The sequence below is a fragment of the Mustela nivalis genome, assembly GCF_964662115.1.
Source record: "Mustela nivalis genome assembly, chromosome: 6".
Classification (NCBI taxonomy): domain Eukaryota; kingdom Metazoa; phylum Chordata; class Mammalia; order Carnivora; family Mustelidae; genus Mustela; species Mustela nivalis.
Window position 1 is genome coordinate 123118018 of NC_139025.1, and position 22318 is coordinate 123140335.

General features: G+C 35.6%; 1 protein-coding gene across 19 annotated transcripts in view; it reads left to right on the forward strand.

Annotated features, from left to right (window-relative positions):
• The window catches only part of UBE3A (ubiquitin protein ligase E3A), a 92596-nt gene extending 75902 nt beyond the window's left edge, over positions 1-16694 (forward strand). For all 19 annotated transcript variants that reach the window (XM_082736590.1, XM_082736585.1, XM_082736584.1 and 16 more), the window contains 2 exons: positions 13394-13537; positions 14526-16694. In XM_082736590.1, the coding sequence (XP_082592716.1) occupies positions 13394-13537; positions 14526-14646 (265 nt within the window). In that variant the 3' untranslated portion in view covers positions 14647-16694. The remainder of the gene's footprint in view (positions 1-13393; positions 13538-14525) is intronic.
• The last annotated feature ends 5624 nt before the right edge of the window (positions 16695-22318 follow it).

The window sequence follows — 22318 nt, forward strand, 5'->3', positions numbered from 1 at the left end:
AGTGTGAAAATGTTGACTCTCAAGCAAGTTTTTGTGTATATGTTTTCCAATTGCTGATAAAGCTCTTCCTGATTTCATTTGACTACTGAGACTTAGAAGTATCTTTTTCAGTGGTCTTCCTTAGTGTTTTTGGATTAGTGTTTTTGGGTGAGAGGCAGGGACTACGTTTCTTTTTAGTTGATAGTTTCTGTTTTAAAGGCTTGGTCAAATTCACATTTGATTATCGTCACTTCACAGTTAATGCGATTAATTTCATTTTATTTTTCAGTACTGCATCAGCCTTTTATTTCTAGATAAGCCTAAAATAGCTTTGACCTTTCAGTTTACAAATATGTTCCTCTGTTTATTTTACTAAGATTTTGTTAAGGTTTTTTGGTCTGTATTCATGAGGAATATTGACCTATAATTTCCTTTTTTTTTTTTAAATACACATCAGGTTTTTGCTACCCTTACGTAATGAGTTGAAAGGAGTACTGTTCCTCATTCTCAGAAATACTTGTATAAGATTGGTATTTTTTTTCTTAAATATTTGCTCAAATTCACCAGTGACACTATCTGGGCCTGGACATTTCTTTGTTGGAAGGTATTTTGTTTTTTGGAGTTTTTTAAGGATTTTATTTTGAAAAAACTATAGATTTTTTGGATTTTTCTTTTATAATACAGGTTGGAGGGGCACCTAGGTGGCTCAGTCAGTTAAGTGTTTGCCTTGGGCTCAGGTCATGATCCCAGAGTCCTGGGATCAAGCCCCACATTGGGCTCTCTGCTTGGCAGGGAGCCTGCTTCTCCCTCTTCCTCTGTGCCTGACCACCTCTCTCTCTCTGTCAAATAAATAAAATCTTAGAAAAAAATAATAAAGTACGGGTTGGTACCCTGTACCCTCCATCCACCTTCCCACAATGGTAACATTTTTGCATTACTGTAGCACAGTATCAAATTCAGAAAATTGGTACTGGTTCACTCTATAGACCATAGTCAGATTTCATCAGTTTTTCATGAACTTATTTCTATGTATTTGTGTTTCTGTGTATTTCCATCACATTACATAGATTTGCATAACTAGTATTATAATGATTGTGTACAACTCTTTCATCACCAGAAGGGTTCCTTTTGCTCTCCTTTTTTTAGGTGTGCTCATATTCCTCCAGCATGATTGTCTTGAGATCCATCAACTTTGTTACATGTATCAACAGCTCATTCCTTTTTTTGCTGCATAGTATTTTGTGACATAGATGGACCATATTCAGTTTAACCTTTCAGCTGTTAAAGGACACTTGGATGTTGTCAGTATTTGGCTCTTAGAAATAAAGCTACTAAACATTTAAGCAGAGATTTTTGTGAGAACCTGTTTTCATTTCTCTGGTACAAACGCTCAGGAGTGCAATCCTAGGTCATATGATAAGTACATGTTTAGTTTTTTAAGAAACTGCTGAACTGTTTTCCAGAGTTGCTGCACCATTTTACATTTCCCTGGGGAATATATGAGTGATTCAGTTTCTCCATATCATTGCTAGCATTTGGTTGTGTCAAAATTGTTAGCTTTATCCATTCTGCTAGGTATGTTGTAATGTCTTATTGTGTAGTAATTTGAATTATGCTTGATGTCAGCAATGAGGAGTATCTTTTTTTGTACTTACTTGCCATCAGTATATTGTTTTTGGTGAACTGTTTTTTATTTAATTGTTGAACTTTGAGTTCTTCATATATTCTAGTCCTTTTTGAGGTGGGTGGTTTGCAAATACATTCTCCTACTCTTGTGGCTAATCTTTCCATCTTAACAGAATCTTTTGCATGGCAGAAATTTTTAATTTTGTTGAGCTTTGATTTTTCCTTTTGTGGATCATGTTTTTGGTAAAGTCAGATATAAAACTCTGAGCCAGCCTCAGGTCCTGAAGATACATATTCTCCACCCCCCCCCTCCTTCTCTCTCTTTTCCTAAAAATTTTATAGTTTTACATTTTATATTGAAGTCTTGGTCTATTTTGAGATGATTTTTATATAATATATAAAATTCAAGTCAAGATTCACTTTTTTGCCTATGAATGTCCACTTGTTGCCATATAATTTGTTGAAAAGGCTGTCCTTCTTTACTGAATTATTTTTGCATCTTTGTAAAAAATCAGTTTATAATGTTTGTGTGAATCTTTTTCTGAAATCCCTGTGGTTTTCCCTTCATGTGGGTGCCTATCCATCCCTCTGCCAGTACTGCACTATCAGTACAGGTAAATGGTAAGCATTAACATCAGATAGAATGCTTATTCCTGTTTTAAATGAAAGATTTCTTGCCTTTTCCATATTTTAGCTACTCTTTGCTTTAACATATAAATTTCGTATTCACTTTGTCTATGCCTACAGAAAATCTTGATAGAATTTTGATAGGAATTACACTAAGATCAAATTGGGGAGAATTAACATTTTTATTATGTTGATTCTTCCAATCTGTGAATACAGTATAGCTCCCCATTTATTTAGGTCTTTTTAAAATTCCTTTCTTCAGCATTGTAATTTTCAGCACATAGATTCTGTAGATGTTTTGTTTGATTTATACCTAAGTATGTGATATCCTTTGTGGTGATTGTAAATGGTATTGTATTTTTATTTTATTTTAATGGCTTGTATTTTTAATGTTGGTTTCCACGTGTTGTTAGTATATAGAAATGTGTGTTTTGTTTTGTTTTGCTTTATAATATGTTGACCCATTTATCTTTTGGCCTTACTGAACTCCCCTTTAAAAGGTTTTTTGTTTTGTTTTGTTTTTTGAGACATCTTGGAGTTTTCTGTATAGACAGTCATATATTCTGTAAATAAGGATAGTTATGCTTCTTTTTAAATTTGTATGCCTTTTATTTATTTTTTTTTCCTGCCTTATGCTGGCTAGAACTTTTACCACTGTGCTAAATAAGAGTAGTAAAAGCAAAAGCCTTGACTTGTTTCCGAATTTAGGAGAAAGCATTTATCTTTATTAAGCTTGACATTAGTGTAGTTAGTGCTCTCTCTACAGATTCAAGGAGGTTCCCCTATATACCTTGTTTGTTAAGTTTTATTATGAATAGGCTTTTAGTTTTTGTCAGATGCTTTTTCTGCATCTATTGATACAAGCATGATTTTTCTTTTTCTTTTTCTTTTTTTTTAAGATTTTATTTATTTATTTGAGAGAGATCACAAGCAGGCAGAGAGGCAGGCAGAGAGAGAGGAGGAAGCAGGCTCCCTGCTGAGCAGAGAGCCCGATGCGGGGCTCGATCCCAGGACTCTGAGTTCATGACCTGAGCTGAAGGCAGGGGCTTAACCCGCTGAGCCACCCAGGCGCCCTGCATGATTTTTCTTTATCCTCTGTTTGATATGGCACATTGCATTAATGGATTTTCCATTATTGAACCGGTGTTACATATCTGAGTCATTTCCATTTAGTTCATTGTCAAATTTGACTTGGTAATTGGTTAATGATTTTTGTGAGTTGATGAAAGATACTGGTCTGTAGTTTCTGTCTTTTTTTAATGTTGTCTTGGTCTGGTTTTAACATCAAGGTTAATTCTGGCCTCATAAAGAATTAGGAAGTGTTCTGTTTTCCAGGAGAGCTTACGTTAAAGTGGTACTAATTATTTCTTCCTCTCTTTTTTTTTAAGATTTTATTTATTTATTTGACAGATCACAAGTAGGCAGAGAGGCAGGCAGAGAGAGAGAGGGGGAAGCAGGCTCCCTGCTGAGCAGAGAGCCTGATGTGGGGCTTGATCCTAGAACCCTGAGATTATGACCTGAGTTGAAAGCAGAGGCTAAAACCACTGAGCTGCCCAGGCACCCCGGTACAAATTATTTCTTAATTGTTTCGTGGAGTTCTCCCAGGAAATCATCTAGGCCTAGAATTTACTTTTTGTGGAGGATATTAGTTTCAAATTCAACTTTTTCAGTGTTTATAAGATTATTAAAATTATCTTTCATATTTGGTGAGCGGTGGCAATTTGTGTTATTCAAGGAGTTGATCCACTTTATTAAGGTAGTCAAATTTATGTGTGCAGAGTTCATAATATTCCATTTTTATCTGTTTGATGTCTGCAGATCTGAACTATCATACCCTTCTTTATTCCTCATAGTGGTAATTTGTGGAGTTTTTTTCCCTTTTTTAAACTTGTTAGTCTTGTTTGAGAGGTTTGTTGAAATTACTGATTATATTGAAAAGCCAGCTTTTTATTTCTCTGTTCTTTTCCTGTTTTTAATTTCATTGATTTCTGCTTTTTATTGGTTACTTCCTTACTTTGGTTTATTTGCTCTTCTTAGTCTAGGTTACTGAGGATAGAAATTGATTGATTTGAGACCTTTCCTTTTTCCTAATGTAACCATTTAGTGCTTTAAATATTATTCTCATCCTTGCTTTAGCTATATCCCATATTTTTATATGTTTCATTTTCATTTTTTTCATGTGTGTGTATTTTTTAAGATTTGAGACTTTCTCTTTGTAATTTAAACAAAATATATTGTTGAATTTCCAGGGTTTTTGGCTATCTTCCTCCTCTGTTACCGATTTCTGGTTTGACTCTTTATAATCAGAGAACTTAACTCTTCCTGACTCCTCTAATACTTTTGAATTTGTGTATTCTGTGTTGGTGGGTGGAATGTTCTATAAATGTTGATTTAGGTTCTGGTTGTTGATGACTTTGCAGATGACTGATTTGTATTTCTATGAGATGCTCAGAGAGGGGTGTTGAGTCCTCCATAATGGTGGATGTGTCCATTCCTCCTTTCAGCTCTATCAGTTTTTACTTTATTTTGAAAATGTTTTGATTGGTACATAGACTTTGAGCCTCAGTATGTCTTTTTGGTGAGTTGATCCTTTATAATTATGTGATGTGCCTCTCTGTCTCTGCTGATTTTTTTTCCTCCAAAATCTACTCATCTGTTAATTTTCTTTAACACTTTTTTAAAATTAACTTTTTATTGTGGAAATAACTATAGATTGGCATACAGTTGTAACCATTTTTCTCTCAGTGGCAAATTTTTATAAAATATTAGTACAGTATCACAAGTAGGATGCAGTCAAGATACAGAAAAATTCAATCACTATAAGAATTCCTCCTCTTGTTGCTCTTTTATAGGCAGTCACACCTATATATCTATACCTTTACCCTATCCCTAACCCCACTCTATTCCCTTATCCCTGATAACCATCCATCTTTCCTGCATTTCTTTAATTTTGTAATTTCAAGGATGTTGTATAAAGTGAATCACATATAATAATATGTCACCTTTTGGGATTGGCTTTTTTGAATCAGCCTTGACAGTTACCCACATTTTTTTTCCCACAAATCAATAGTTTGTTTCTGTTTATTGATGAGTAGTATTTATTCCTTGATATGGATTCATCAGTCTTTTTAATTATTTGGCTATTAAAGACTTCATGGTTGTTACAGTTTGGAGCTATTATGAATAAAATTGCTATGAATAACCATGTGCGGTTTTTTAGGTAAACACAAGTTTTCATTTCTCTGATAAATGGCAAGAGTGCACTTGATTGTTTTTTACTGTTGAATTTGAGAGTTCTTTGCATAGTCTAGATACACTACTTTTATCTTTCCTCTAATAAATTACTTTTTCATATATGTAAAAAATCAGCTGAGCATATTTCTGTAGGTCTCTCCTGATATTTATCTTCTCCTCCTTTTACCTCTGTCAGGTTTTGCTTCATGTATTTTGAGGCTCTGTCATTTAGTATTACCTTTTTTTTCTTTGTCTTTTTTTTTTTTTTTTTTTTGGTACATACCCATTTGGAATCATTATGTCTTTTTATTATTATGTAAGGTCCCTCCTTAGGATTTTAATTTTCTTTGCTCTGAATCTAATATGAATACACCATTCTTGTTTTGTTTTAATGTTTGCCTGGTATCTTTTTCTGTTTTACTTTCAACCAATCTGTTGCTGAATTTGAAATGAATTTAGAAACAGTTAATGGTTCTTTTTTTTTTAAATCAGCCACTTTGTCAGTCTGCCTTATTAATTAATATATTTAGACAGTTCATATTTAAGGTAATTATTGATAGGTTAGGGTTTATGTCTACTACTTTATATTTTCTGTTTCTCTCTTTATGATTGCTTGTTTCTGTCTTTTTGCCTTCCATTGGTTATTTAATTACTCATACATTTTTTTTTTTTTTTGGACACACTTTGATTTATTTTTAGTGTTTTTTGGGTTGTATTGTTCAGTATAGTATTCTTCCTGGTTGTTCTGTACGTATGTGAGAGTGGATCAACACCTCTTCCAGTGAAGTATGGAAACCTTGCTTCCATTTAGATTTCTTTTTTTTTCTCTTTTTTGTGTTTTAAGGGTTTTATTTATTTTTTAAGATTTTATGTATTTATTTGACAGAGATCATAAGTAGACAGAGAGAGTGGGGGAAGCAGGCTCCTCGCTGAGCAGAGAGCCCGATGGCGGGGCTCTATCCCAGGACCCTGGGATTATGACCTGAGCTGAAGGCAGAGGCTTTAGCCCACTGAGCATCCAGGCACCCCAGATTTTATTTACTTATTTGAGAGTGAGCAAATATGAGAGGGGAGAGGGTCAGAGGGAGCACAGACTCCCCACTGAGCAGGTAGCCTGATGCAGGACTCGATCCCGGGACTCTGGAACATGACCTGAGCCAAAGGCAGTTGCTTAACCAACTGAGCTGCCCAGGCACCCCCCCTCCCCCATTTTGATTTCTTTCCCCACTTTTAAATATTGTCTTGAATATTAATGCTGTTGTGATTTTTATATCAGTCATCACATAGGGTTTACAAAATTGATGAGAATGGCAGTCTGTCGTATATACCTGTTTCTGCTATTTCCATTCTTTTTTCCATTTGCTTTAAGAGTCCCATCTTTTATTACTCCTTTTAGTTATTCTTAAAAAAGACAGGTCTGGTAATGACAAATTCTTTTAGTTTTCCTTTATCTGGTGATATCTTTATTTTCCCTGTATTCCTGAAGAGTAGTTTTGTTTATGCCATTTGGGGTTTGTTCAGCTTCTTGAATTTGTGGGTGTGTTTTTTGCCCAACATGAAAGTTTTTGGCTATTATTTCTTCAAATACTTTTTCAGTCCACTCTCTTTCTTTTCTTTCTTTCTGTGGCTCTAATACCAATGTCTAGTCATTTGTCATTGTTCCGCAGGTACCTGAGATTCTGGTTTGTTTTTGATTTTTTTGTTTTGTTTTGTTTTCCAGTTTTCTTCCTTGTTCGGTTTTTTATCCTCTATATTTCTATCCTCTATTACTGAGCCCATCCAGTATTATTCTCTTACCCTGTGTTTTTAAGTCCATAATTTATGTTTGGCTCTTTTTTTTTTTTAATTATAACTTCTCTTTCTTTCTTGGGATTTCCTATTTCATTTGTGAAAACAATAGAACTTAAAATTGTAGAATCATTTTTATGATGACTGCATTAGAATCCTTGTCAGATAATTCTAGCATCTTATTTTTTTTAAAGATTTTATTTGTTTATTTGAGAGAGAGAGCACAGAGGAAGAGGGAGAAGCAGTCTCTGCCTGAGCAGAGAGCCCCATGTGGGGTCTTAATCCCAGGACTCTGAGATCATGAACTGAGCCGAAGGCAGATGCTTAACCGGCTGAGCCACCCAGGCACCCCAGTTCCAACATTTTACTCATCCCAGTGTTGACACCACTTGATTTTCTTTCCTTCGTATTGTAGTTTTGGATTGTGTCCTGGGCATTGTGTCTGTTAGGAGATCTGGGTCCTGTTTACAGTTTCTTACTTTAGCAGGCAGTCATCCTGTTCATACTATTCAAGTGTAGCATGCAGGTGCTGGCATACTTTTTTGCGGGTTGTAGTTCTAGTGACAGATTTAGTTTTCAGAGCTTTTGTGCCATTGTTCTGCTCTGCTTTATTTATCTCATTCCATGAGGGCTCCCTGTGGTCCATGATCGTGTTGCTTTAGGGAGGTGAAATTAACAGCTTCCCCAGGCTGAGTTGCACATGTATCAAGCCCATAGGGCTGGAAAGCTCTTCCTGGGCTCCATTGTATTATAGCAGGATCCCCCTTGCTGGTGCTTGCGGCCATTCAGTGTCTGTGGACTAGGAGGGACTCTGAGGCTCCACAAGAAGGGGACCACTTCCCGGGCCAGCACCTCTTGTGGCAGAAATCCCCTGCCAACTGTGTGTCTGGGTTGAGAAGAGGACTCTCAGGCATGGCTTCTTTTCTTGATTTAATTTAAGTTTTTTATTTTCTGTTTCTGTTATATTATCATTGTGCTTATGTATCTTGTGGTTCCTCTAGATTAATTTTTGCTTCCTCAATTTGACATGACTTATTTTTATTTCCAGCTATTCCCTAGTTCTGTCATACCTTCCAGAATCTTTTTTCATTAATTCTAAAATTTTTCTGAAATTTTGTCGGAAATTTTTTTCTAAGTTAGTTGTCCTTTCATAGGACAACTAACTGTTGTCCTCTACTACTGTTATTTAAAAATTTTTAGCTTCATTTGAAATTTGTTTACAGTTTTCATGTTTTTATTGGCAGATGTCGATGTACTCTTATTCTCTATAGAGATATCATTCCTATGTGTACATACACCTATCATTCCTCTCTAGTAACTCTTAGTGTTTGTGATCTTTTCTGGTGTGCTTTTTAAGTGAGATGAGTTTTCTCATATTTGGAAGAGGGAGAGATAGGCCAGGGCAGATTATTCATGCTTCAGCTCTGTGCATTGTATTTTTGCAAAATGATTTAAGAAAAAAGAAAAGTACATTTATTTGAGTTTTTCTTGTCCTTTTTATTCTTGATTTGGTGAATTTGGACCTTATTTTCAGCAGTTTCTCCTCAGTTTCAGAAAGAAATTATGGTGTTCAAGGGCTTTAAGGGCTCAGAGCTTCTGCTGTGTACTGCATCATGATCTGCATTTGCCTACAAATTGTGTAACTCTCTTTTAGCTGTCCTCTCAAATTGTCCTGCGCTTTCCAGTGGATTGGTGGTTTTGAGGTTCTCTTGCTCCCAGGGCTGTAAGAAACCCAGTTGCCTTCCTTTTGCATCCTCACCCACTGACATGGATACCAACCAGGTATTCCAGCTGTCAGTGTGTGTTCTATTCATTTACATGGAAGGATTTGTGGGGGGATATCTTGTCACCTGGTTTTGAAGGTCTTATCTATAGGTCTTCCATTTTCCCATCCAATTAGCTCTGGTTTTACGGGAGAGAGTAGGAAGATTAAAAAGAAAAGCAAAAACAAAATAACTGTCACTGCTACCATCATCTTTCCCAAACCTCTTAATCTGTATTTCTTCTGATTTTCATATCTATTAGTATCCTTATCTGAATCCATTGTTTCCCTGGGGCTTGCAAAATGGTAATTTTGGGGAAAAAAAATTGCTCTTGTTAATTCTACATATATACCTGGTGTTCTTTTTCCTCATCGGTAGTTGTTACTTGATTACTGTGTAAAACAGTTTTACTGAAAAGGCACAATAAAAGGTAATTAAATATTTAAGAGTAAGGAGTTACTGTAATAATTTGAGTAGTAACAGTTGGGTTTGGAGTTTAGTTGGTTTTGTTTTTTGTTTTGTTTTTTGCCTCTTTCTGGATACTGTTTTGAACTCTTAGATTTTTATATATTGAACGTGTTTGAAAGTCATTATTCTTAGGGATGTTCATACTGCTTAGTCTTGGTATGCTTCTAACATCACTTCATTTTACATTTTGAAATTTTTAGCTCACCTGGAGCTAACCCTAGGAGTTAACTCTAGGCCTGAAATAAGCCATTTTTAGAAGAAAATCTTGGGGAATAGGGTCTTTAAAAGTCAGTTTAGGGCACAATGTGTTACCTTTGTTATTAAACGTTAGTGCATGAAGACTTTTTCTAGGGGACAGAGGAGGAATTTTCAGTGTATCCTGGAAATTGCTCCATGTCAAGGTAGAGATATCATCTATGTTCTTTCGTATGGCTGACTACTGTTACTGTGTGAAAGCAGTATAGATTATTAATATTCCTGGACATAGTGTTTATTTCCAGCATTTTGCTATGAGAAGTAATGTCACAGCGAATCATACCTGGATTATTCCATAGATATGTGTTCCAGATATATACATTTTTTCTTGTTCTTTTGTGTTCTCTATGTCCCTACTAGAAATTTTGGTCATTCCTTTGGTCACCATAGAAGTTAACCTTCTGTTTCCAAATTTATTTTGCATATTTCTTGAGTATATTCAAGTATTATCATTCTTTTTCAGATTTGTTCATTTCTGAGTTTTGTATTTCTGATTAATGGTGTTCTTTTTGATCTGCTATTGCATTTTCTCTTCATATTGGAATATGGGGTTTTCCATTTTTCATGACTCAATTTTTCAAGTATACTTTTTTCTGCTTGACAATTTAGCTTATTTATTTGTTGAACTTGTTTCATAATTATTTGGATTTTGGAATTCTGTTTCTCCCATTTTGTTTCTATTGGTTGAGGTTTTCCTGGACCTGCTATTAGTAGATCTCCTGGTACAGTGGGGAGAAATTTGGGTGGCATAAGTGGTCTCTTGATTGAATGGGTCCCTCTTTTGTTACTATGGTAGCAACAGTTTCTTTAATATATGGCTATGCGGCCTAGCACCTTCTGATTCTTCAGCTCCATCTTGTTTAAGGCCTGAATCTTTCATTAGCTGCTTCCATTCCATTATAGCCAGAAGCTACTTTAAGGAGACACCTCTGCCTCCCAGGGTACTCCCCATCACTTCCCGGCATCATGCTGATCTGTCATTTTTTAAAAAATTAATATATAATGTATTATTTGCTTCAGGGGTACAGGTCTGTGAATCATCATCAGTCTTAACACAATTCACAGCACTCACCATAGCTCATACCCTCCCCAATGTCCATGACCCAGCCACCCTGTCCCTCACCCGCTCACCCCCAGCAACCCTCAGTTTATTTCCTGAGATTAAGAGTCTGTTACAGTTTATCTCCCTCCCTGGTCCCATCTTAGTTTTCATTTTTTCCCCTCCCTACCCACCACAACCCCCCACCCTGCCTCTCAGATTACTCATATCAGAGATATCATATGATAATTGTCTTTCTCTGATCTTTCTGACTTATTTCGTTTAGCATAATACCCTCTAATTCCATCCACGTTGTTGCAAATGGCAGGGTTTCAGGTGTTTTTTTTTTTTAAATGACTGTATAGTATTCCATTGTATATATATTTATACACACCACTTCTTTTTTATCCATTCATCTGTTGATGGACATCTAGTTTCTTTCCATAGTTTGGCAATGGACATTGCTGCTATAAACATTCGGGTGCACGTGCCCCTTCAGATCAGTGCATTTGTATCTTTAGGGTAAATACCCAATCATGTGATTGTGGAATTGTAGGGTAGCTCTATTTTCAACTTACTGAGGAACCTCAATAAGGAGGAACCTCCATAGTGTTCTCCATATTGGCTGCACCAGTTTGCATTCCCACCAACAGTATAGGAGGGTTCCCCTTTCTCCACTTCCTTGCCAACATCTGTCGTTTCCTGACTTGTTAATTTTAGCCATTCTGACTGGTGTGAGGTGGTATCTCACTGTGGTTTTGATTCTACCTGTCATTTCTACCCTGGTACTTTTCCAGGGCCCGCCCTTTTAGCCACCCCATTGCACTTACCTTTCTTTAGCAGTTCACTCTTGAGGTGAGGGTTTGCCCAGGGTGAAGTCTAACCCATACTATTCTGCACACCCCTGTCTTCTGTATTGCTCTTGTAGGACTGTGATAGTTTAGGCTCAGGTGTTCATACTTCCAGCTTACATGTCACTTGGGAGTTTGCTCTTCTGTTTTCTTAGTTTTAATCTAAACTTAGGTTATGGGTGTTTTTATCAGATTTCCTTTTTTGATCTGCATAGGTTTTAGGAGATGTGAATGGGATGTGATCCATGAACCTATCACTTAGGGAGAAATGCAGAAGTTTTTTCCTTCATTTTCAGTTTTCTAAATAGTTGCATTCCTAATTCAGAATTTTAATGCAGAACATAGCACTTATAGGAAGAGAAGAATTTCATTCAGTAAGTGTTTTCATTGTCTAAACTGGTAGTAACCCCAGTATTTTAAATTCTAATTTTAAATTCTAGAGAGAACCAAATAAATAAATAATGTAGACAGACTGGTCAGGGTACCCTTCTATCTGCCTTTTCAGGTGTGGGTGGTTCAGTTAGGCTTCAGAGCACTCCTACAGTGCTCTGATAAGAAGACTCGATGACTACCCATTTTGCAGGGGAGCTAGCTGTTCTGCCCTGACAGAGAGCTCTGGGCCATAGGAGACTTTCTTCTTGTCAGCCACCCAATAGGAATGATCTGGCTGTGGAATGATTCTAATTCTTCCTGAAAATGCACCTGCAAGTTCCAATGTCTAATTTCCTGTTGTTATGATGTAGTTCTTTATTGTGTTCTCCAGGTGAATGGGAGGTTTGCAGGAACTGAGGAAGGTGTTAGACTATCAGGGTAGAGAAGTGGGAGGACATTGAAGGAGAACCAAGAAGTCTATTAAGCTGCTAACCCTGTCAGAAGTATTGGCATTATACCAATAAAAATGCCCACATTTTAGTAATAGAAATTGTATACTGAAATACAAGAATATAAAAAACTAGAATTATAATTACACATGTAGGAAGTGTGACATTCTCTGCCAAGATTCTGGAAAGAGCTTTTCAAATAAATGTTAAAATGTATTTTTTTCCTGAAATTTTTTGAGCTGAGAATTAGTGCATATTGTTAAATTTATGGATACCTCATTATTCATACACGTATGCCAAGATTGCTCTTAATGAACTTCATTTTGTCTTTAGAGTGACTATAACAAGCATCATTATAATAACATGACTTCTATCACATAGATTTTAGGAATGTCAGGGACTAAATCATTGCATATAGCAGAAATACCAGAATTATCCCCATCCCTACTTCCACAGCCCACAAAATCAAAAGTGTTCTGGTTTAAATAAAAAATTGTGCCTTTGTATTACTACTACTACATGTGTGTCTGTGTGTATGTGTATGTGTTTTTATTTTATTCTTAATTGGTATCACCTCCCTCCCCCCAATCTAGTATTTTCGATTTACAGGATTTGAGTTTTGGGTTTTGTCTCTTATTCCTGATAATATTTTATGAGTATACCATAGTTTACATAATTATTTCCTGTTATAGGACACTTCAGTTTACCACTTATTACTGTTCTAGATAATGTAGCCATGAACTACACCTTTAAATGTTTCTGTAAGATAAATATGCATCAGTAATTTGTAGATCCTTGATCACCAGGAATGAATGTTTAGGGTTTCTGATACTAGCTTCCAGGTTATCTCCATAATACAGTTTTAATAAGTCATAAACTTACATTAGTACTAATTATAAATGAAGACCAAACTAAAATCAGTATTCTACCTTTTCTCATTAGGGAGTTCTGGGAAATCGTTCATTCATTTACAGATGAGCAGAAAAGACTTTTCTTGCAGTTTACAACAGGTACAGACCGAGCACCTGTGGGTGGACTAGGAAAATTAAAGATGATTATAGCCAAAAATGGCCCAGACACAGAAAGGTAATTATTAAATTGTGACTGTATACCTAGAACCTTAAATTCCATGTCACAGACATGGGAACTGTCCGGGAGCTTCTGAGCACTTTTAAAAGTTTTATGTGGAACTCTCCAAATCACATGAACTGGTAATTCAGAGAATATTTTGCTGCTTTTGTTTGAAGTAATTTTTAAAACACTGGCCTAGTTCAAAGCCATTAAAGGGCTCACTTGATTTTGAATTTTGCAAAGTGATATGATTCATTCAGTTTTTCAGAATTTTTAAAATTGAAAGTGGTATTATGTAATCTACTTAAGAATGGTTAAATTGAGTCTCAAAATTGTTCAGCACTAGATTTCATAATCTTAACATTAGAATCAAGTTTCATAATCTTGTTCTTCATTGTATAAGTTAATGTTTTTGTGAGTAAGGATCTTACATGAACAGTAGCATATTTAAGGGTTTAAATATATAGAAGCATTTCTATTAGTATTCCACATTATTTGATGCATAATGGCTTTAATGTAACTTTACGTATATTTGTTATTAAGTCACTTATATGCTCAGCGCTGCCAAGAATATTTCTAATTGGCATTAAAGAACATAGATTTTGAAATCTTAAAAGCCAGGTTTGAGTATTATCTTCATCCTGGAGTAAATTAACTTCTCAGTAATGTCAGCTCTGTAGTGGGGTTAATGATAGTTTCATTTTGAGAAGATAACATGAGATCTAACAGTTAAACAATATGTGTTATGTCATAATGACTCAGTGGATACAATATGTTATCATTAGTCATCATCATCATATCATTAGGATTGAATAATAAGATAAAAACAAACTGATGTTTGGTAGTTGTGTAGGAAAAACAAAAAGTTTATGAGTTACATTAATGGGTACCCTGCATTGCAAACCTTCTCAACTATACATACTATCTAAAAGTAGGGGTTTTTTTAGTGCTGAGCATATTCTCCATGATTTATTTTCCTATTTTTCCTATTCTCTCTGTTTAGGTTACCTACATCTCATACTTGCTTTAATGTCCTTTTACTGCCGGAATATTCAAGCAAAGAAAAACTTAAAGAAAGATTGCTGAAGGCCATCACTTATGCCAAAGGATTTGGCATGCTGTAAAAAAAAAAAAAAAAAAGAAGAAGAAGAAGAAGAAGAAGAAGAAGAATGGAAAAAAAAAGAAAAATTTTAAATTTTAATAATTATAACAAGAGGGATGAATTTGGTGGTGATAATGTCCCAGTACAAAAAGGCTGTAAGATAGTGAACCACAGTAGTCACCTTATGTCTGTGCCTCCCTTCTTTATTGGGGATATGTGGGCTGGAACAGCAGATTTCAGCTACTTATATGAACAAATCCTTTATTATTAGTATTATTTTATTTTATTTTTATTTTTTTTTTTTGCGTGAAAGTGTTACTTATTCTTTCACTTGTATGTACAGAGAGGTTTTTCTGAATATTTATTTTAAGGGTTAAATCACTTTTGCTTGTGTTTATTACTGCTTGAGGTTGAGCCTTTTTGAGTATTTAAAAAATATATACCAACAAAACTACTCTCCCAAGGAATATATTGCCACCATTTGTAGACTGTGTAACCTTCAACTATGTGCTATTTTCGTCCCTGTATCTAACTCAAATCAGGAACTGTGTTTTTTTTTTCTTTTTTTAAACAATTTGCTTTGAAACTTGAAGTTTTGAAAACAGTGTGATGCAATTGCTGCTGTTCTAGTCCCCAAAGAGTTTTCTGTGCAAAATCTTGAAATCAATAAAGATGGAAGGGAGAACTTGGAATGTTTTAACTGCAGCCCTCAGAACTTTACTTTAGTAACAGCACAACAAATTAAAAACAACTCATGCCACAGTATGTCGTCTTCATGTGTCTTGCAATGAACTGTTTCAGTAGCCAATCCTCTTTCTTAGTATATGAAAGGACAGGGATTATCTTGTTGTTGTTGTTGTTGTTGTTGTTATTGTTGTTATTGTTGTTGTTTTAAGTTTACTGGGGAAAAGTGCATTTGGCCAAAAGAAATGGTAGTCAAGCCTGTTGCAAGAAAGCTAGGAAGTTTGTTGTTTATTATAAACACAAAGCATGTGAAAGTGCACTTAAATTTTTTATTAATTACTTATTACCTGCATTTTAAATAGACAATCCAAAGTCTTCCCTTCATGTTGCCATCATCTTGTCTACAGCCATTTTATCAAGGCACATGATCAGTGTTGCAACATAATAGAAAGGATGGCTATTGTGCCTTGTTTCACTTAATCATACGTTAAGCAGACCTGGAATGAATGGAACTATTACTCTTAAGTCCTATTTACATTGTATATCCCCAAAGATTAAGTTATACTTCAGAAAGTAAGTGTTAAATATTACTTCCATGTGGAAAAGTACAAATAGGTTTAAATTACTGGACGTTCAGAAGTAAGTAGTTTCCCCTTTCTAGTCTTCTGTGTCTGTGATGTTAATTTCTTTTATTACAATATAAATAAAAGGATTATGTATTTTTAACTAAGAGATATGGATATATCCTTTTACTACAAGCTATATACAGCTAATGTGCTGAGCTTGTTCTTTGATGATTGTTTTAACAGACAGATTAGATCAACCTGATGATTTGTTTGAAATTGGCAGGAAAAATACAGCTTTTCAAATCACGGGAGGGGAGAAAGGATATCTTTCAGGATTATTTTAATTATTTTAGTAATTGAGACAGATCTGTTGTGTACCGTAATGCTAAATAAAACAGTGACATTTTTCATCATAATTTAGAGGAAAACGAAAACAGTGCTTTCATCTTGTGATAAGGTAACATTTTTTGTTGTTGTTTTCTGGGCCAGCCTTTAGAACTGTTAAGGTATGTACACTACCTTGATGCAAGGGACTCATGATACTATAGTCATCTTAAAGAGCGTCTCATCCATGTGCTTGTGTATAATGAAAGAAGGAGAGAAATCAAATACTCTGGGGGCATTTTATATAATAAATTCGTGAAGAAATGTGTGTTCTTCAGTTCTCAAGTTCTATTATCACAGTATTGAAGTTCTATAATTGTATTAACCTTTCTGTATGAAGTTTGTGAATGGTAATTGAGTATAGGTTATCAGATATAGAATTCACATCAAATAGACTTTTAACAAACAGTTCAAAATAAACCTACCCTTGAAAATATTTTAAGAGAAAAAGTCATTGGTTGTCCATACTAGCCGCTCTCACTTGCTTAGTAATTATCCTGGGCATGTTACCACTTCTCTTACCATTGCCTCCTATTCCATACTGTTTAGTAGAATGCCATTGAACAGTATCTCATGGAAGAGGAAAACAGAACTTTTGACTATAATTAATTTGTCTACCCAAATTTCTTATGAAAGTACTTTTTTGCCTGAACACTTACATATTTTGTTTATCTGTGAATCAGCCAACAGTCTGCAGGAAACTGTGGGGATAACATGAACCATAAACTAAAATAATTAGTTTTCCAAATGAAGTAGAAACTTTATCTTACAGTTTTATTATTTTAGAAAATTTCAAACATGCAACATAAAAATAGAACCTGCTATCAAACTTTTCTGGAGCCTGGCAGCTTCAGTAAATGAGTTGGATTTCCTCACCCTATACTACTATTCCAAGTTGTGGTTAATTGTGTGATAAAATACAACTACTTTCCTAGCTTTATTTTGGGATGCATACCTGTGTAGGGGGAGAAATATCCAAAAAAACAAACAAAACCTTAAAAATGAGGCTTCAAACTGAACTTGCTGATACTCATTCATTGTGACTTAGTAACACCACTCCCTTTTCCCCTAAGAACACAATGGCTGAGATTTCAGGCCCCATTTTGGTTTTTTGGCTTTTTTTGTTTGTTTGTTTGGTTTTGGTTTTGGTTTCCTCTAGAATTTCATAATGGTCTCTCAAGAAGAATTGTTTTCCTAAGGCTACTTTATTTGTAGTCTTGATCCCCTTACCTTCTCTTTCTCTCATATGTATACATACAATTTTTAAAAAAATTTTTTTAACCAAAGAATTAAAGAACAAACTTCTGTTTGCTCCCTCTTGTGTTCTCTGTTACTAGTCTATCAGGAATTTCCTGGGGAAGACTGTTAACAACTTGAAAGTCCCAAGGCTTTAACCCTGTTCAAATCCAGTAGGTTGGCATTTGTTAAACACTGCAAGATTTTGATGAAAATGTCTCACTGAGACATTAGCAGACATTTAGAGAAATGCTGCTAATCCATTTCTGTGCCACTGAAAATGCTTTCCTGAACAAAACAACCTTTTCAACTGCCTGTATGAACTGTTTAACCTTGCCAACACCTTGGAATTGATTTTGCTGTTACTCTGGTCCTTTTCAGTTGAATGTTTATCATCCAGATCTTGGATGAATAGTATAATGCTACTTAAAGTTCTTGTCTAGTTCTCTTCTAGTCAACCTCAACCACTCCTGAAGATTCTTAAATTTATATTTTTTTTCTCAGACTCTATCCCCAGGATAATTTTTCTGGTACCTCAAAGCTAATACCAGAACTGCTTCATCTTGCATTTCTACCTACTATTAATTAAAAGGATCACTTTCAACCCAGTCATTGAAACCCCTCATCCCTCAGCTCTCACAGCTTTTATCAATTCCTTTCCCCTCCAGTCTCCCCAGTTCATCATACTTCCTTTCAGGTTCTGGTCCATTGAATCACCTGGTTGCTTTCAGTAGCTTCCCAAATAACCACCCTGACTGTAACCTTTTCCAATCTTTTTCATTTTGCTAAAACAATTTTGCTAATTTAAATATCCTTTGCTTCAAAATTTGCTCCTGTTTGAATATTCTTCAAGCTTGGCATACAAGGCCCTCCATAAACTGGGTCCCACGTGCTTTTCCAATTTTGCCATCTGTTACAGGCACTTTCCCTGAAGCACAACATCTTCATTTGTGCTTAATTCATATTTCTCAAGTTCCCTTCAAAAGGAAAATTTAAAAACACTTTACCCATAAAAACTTCATGGACCATCAAAATGGACTTCCAAGTGCTTGTGGGACCTCACAGCAACCCATACTTAACATGGTAGTTCAGCTCATTGGGGCACATTTCTTATTTAAACAACGAGGAGTACGTGAGATTTTCTCCTCCCAGCCCCATAACCGTGACCCAGGATGTGAGCAGATTCATGGCAGAGATAGTGTTTTTTTAATCTTTCTACCAGCTTGTCACCACTTGAATGATTGAAAACGGCCCAGCATGCAATAGGGTGTTCAATGAAGCTTCCTGTTTTATCACTAAAGATGACCTCTTCTTATCTCCCCACACTTGTGCCCCGCAAAAAGTTTTTTTTTTTTTTTTTTTTTTTTTTAATGTTTAAATATTTGTGGCTAAAGGACTTGCTTTGTGAGGAAGTGGCTCCCCTGGAACAATGACTGTTCCAACCCATGGAAAGACAGAGGGAAAGAATGAAAAGGACAAATGTCTTTGAGAGCAAGATTGTGTGACTTCCCCAGCCCTACCCTTTGGATGTGCTCTCACAACCAGGAGCCTCTGTGCAGACATGTCTGTGACCACACTCCTCTCCCACAGGGGCAGGCATCTTATACACCCCCACTGTTCCATACCTTCATATCTATCAAAGAACAATCCTCTGCCAAACACTGCTTTTTGTACTAAATGAAGCACCACAATGAATGAATGCATCATAAGCCTTACTACGAATCAATCCTCAAATCAGGATTCTTAGGTTCATTTGAACAGAACCTGAAGTAATTATCCTAGCTGTCTTCTGGTCTTTAGAAAACCATAGAAAATACAATAAGCATGTGTCTGGTAAATGGTACACAGGTGTTTAGGGTGCCACCTTCAGTGTCAGATGACTAGGTCTCAGTCCGGGCCCTGCCCTTGCCTCAGCTTGGATTATCATATCCAAGCCCACCTCATTGCTGATTATTAGGATTCAATGAATTTGAGATATAGATGCTAGAAAACCTGGTGCAAGACAAACTGCAATAGGTTCTCTCAATATTTGCCAATTAAAAGGAGTCCATTGAGAAGTTGGAGATAGGATTGCTTTTGCAGGAGTTGACCCTCCCTCATCTACCTCAAAGTGGGGAGGGGTATCTCTCTCGTTTTTGTGTAAGATAAAATCCATGTAACAAAATTCACTTTTTTGCAGTGTACAATTAATGGCTTTTAGAATATTTACAAAATTGTGCAATCATCACCATTAAATACAGAGCATTTTTATCACTGTAAAAAAAAAAAAAATCCTGTACCTATTAGGAATGACTGTTTATTCTCCCCTCAACAATATCCCCAAAGCTCCCCTACAATACACACCAAAGTCCTTGGTAATCACTAATCTTTTCTGTCTATAGAGTCCCTTATTTGGGACATTTCATATCAATGGAATCGTGCAATATGTGGCCTTTTGTATCTGACTTTTCACCTAGAACAATGTTTTCAAGGTGCATCTATGTTGTAGCATGTATCAGTACTTCAGTTCTTTTTACAGCTGAATAATATTTCATTGTATTGATATACCATATTTTGTTCACTCGTTTGATGGATGTTTGCATTACTTCTGTTTGTTGGCTATTATAAATACTATTGCTGTGAACATTTGTGTACAGGTTTCTATGTGGCTATAAGTTTTTATTTCTCTTGGTTTTGTACATAGGAGTGAAATTGCTGGGTCATATGCCTACTCCGTTCAAGGAACTATCAAACTTTCCCAAAGTGGCTGTACTATTTGACATTTCCATCAACATTGTGAGAGTTCCAATTTCTCTGCATCCTGGCCAGCATTTATTACTGACATTTTTATTCTAGCCATCCTTTTGGGAGTGAAGTATTTCATGGTTTTGATTTGCATTTCCCTAATGACTAATAAGGTTGAGCATCTTTTCGTGAGTTTTTGGCCATTTGTTCATCTTTAGAGAAATGTCTATTCATATCCTTTGCCCATTTCTTAATTGGGTTCTTTTTATTACTGAATTCTTTATTCTGGATGTAAGTTCCTTACCAGATAAATTACTTGCAATTATTTTCTCTCATTCTCTGGATAGTATTTTCACTTTTTGGATAATGCTCTTTGAAGCACCAAAGTTTTCAATTTGGGGGATGTCCAAATTCTGTGTGTGTGTGTGTGTGTGTGTGTGTGTGTGTGAGAGAGAGAGAGAGAGAGAGAGAGATCTGTGCTTTTGGTGTCATATTTGAAAAGAAAAAAAAACCTACTGCAATCATACCTGTTTTCTTTTAAGTGCCTTACAGTTTTAGGTCTTTGATCCATTTTTGCATATTGTGCATTGTAGAAGTCCAGCTTCATTCTTTGGCAGATGGATCTCCAGTTGTCCAGGTGCAGTTGTTGAAAAGACTTGTTCCCCTGTGAATGGTCCTGGCACTATTATTGAGAAGTAATTGCCTGTAAATATTAGACTTTATTTTCAGAATTGCAATTTTATTCTATTGATCAATATGTCTATCCTTATGCCAGTACCACACTGTCTTGATTATCATAGCTTAATTAATATAGCTAGATGTTGAATTTGGGATGTGGGAGTCCCCCATCTTTATTCCTTTCCAAGATCATTTTGTCTACTTGAGGTCCCTTGCAGTGCCATATGAATTTTATAATCAACAAAACACACATCTGGAATTTTGATACGGATTGTGTTGTGTTTATAGGGACTATTGCTATTTTTAACAATATAAAGGTTTCCAATCCATGCACTTGGGATCTCTCTATTTGTTCAGGTGCTTAATTTTTTTTTTTAAGATTTTATTTATTTATTTGACAGACAGATCCCAAGTAGGCAGAGAGGCAGGCAGAGAGGAGGAAGCAGGCTCCCCGCTGAACAGAGAGCCCGATGCGGGGTTCGATCCCAGGACCCTGGGATCATGACCCGAACAGAGGCTTTAACCCACTGAGCCACCCAGGTGCCCCGGGGGTCCTTAATTTTTTTCATTGATGTTCTGTAGATTTCAGTGTACAAGTCTTTTACTTTGGTTAGATATTTTCCTAAGTTGATATTTCTGATGCTACTATAAACAGATTTGTTTTCTGAATTTCATTTTTGGATTGCTAATTGCTAGTATATAAAATATAAATACTTCTTGTATATTGATCTTGCATTGCCCTACCTCCCTCCCTCCCTTACTTACTCCCTTCCTGCCTTCCTTTCTCCTCTCTTTCCTTCCTTCCTAGTTTGTACATACAACATCATGAGTCTGTGAATAGAAACAGTTTGATTTCTTCCTTTCCACTCTGGATTCTTTTTGCTTGTTCTTGCCTAAGTGCCTAGCTAATATTTATGGTATAATATTGAATAGAAGTGGCAAGGACAGACATCTTTGTCTTATCCTTGATTTTAGGAGAAAAGCATTCAATCTTTCTCTGTTGAGTGTGATTTTAGCTGTAAGTTTGTCATAGATGCTTCAGGTTGAGGAAAATTTCTTCCTTTCCTAGTCCATTAAGTGTTTTTTTTTTAATCAAAAAAGGATATTGGATTTTTATTAAATGCTTCTGCATCTAATAGGGTATATTATTACATTGATGGATTGAACCAACCTTGCATTCATGAGATAATCCTACTTGTCCATGGTACACAAATATTTTTATATGCTGCTGGATTTGGTTTGCTAGTGTTTTTTTTTTTTTTAGAATATTTGTATCCGTGTTGATAAATACTGTCTGTAGTTTTCTTGTTACATCTTTGTCTGGTTTTGATATCAGGGTAATACTGGTTTCATAGAAAGAGCTGGAGGCTTTCCTTCATCTTAAACTCAGTGAGCTATGTTTCAAATGAAATAATTGGAGAC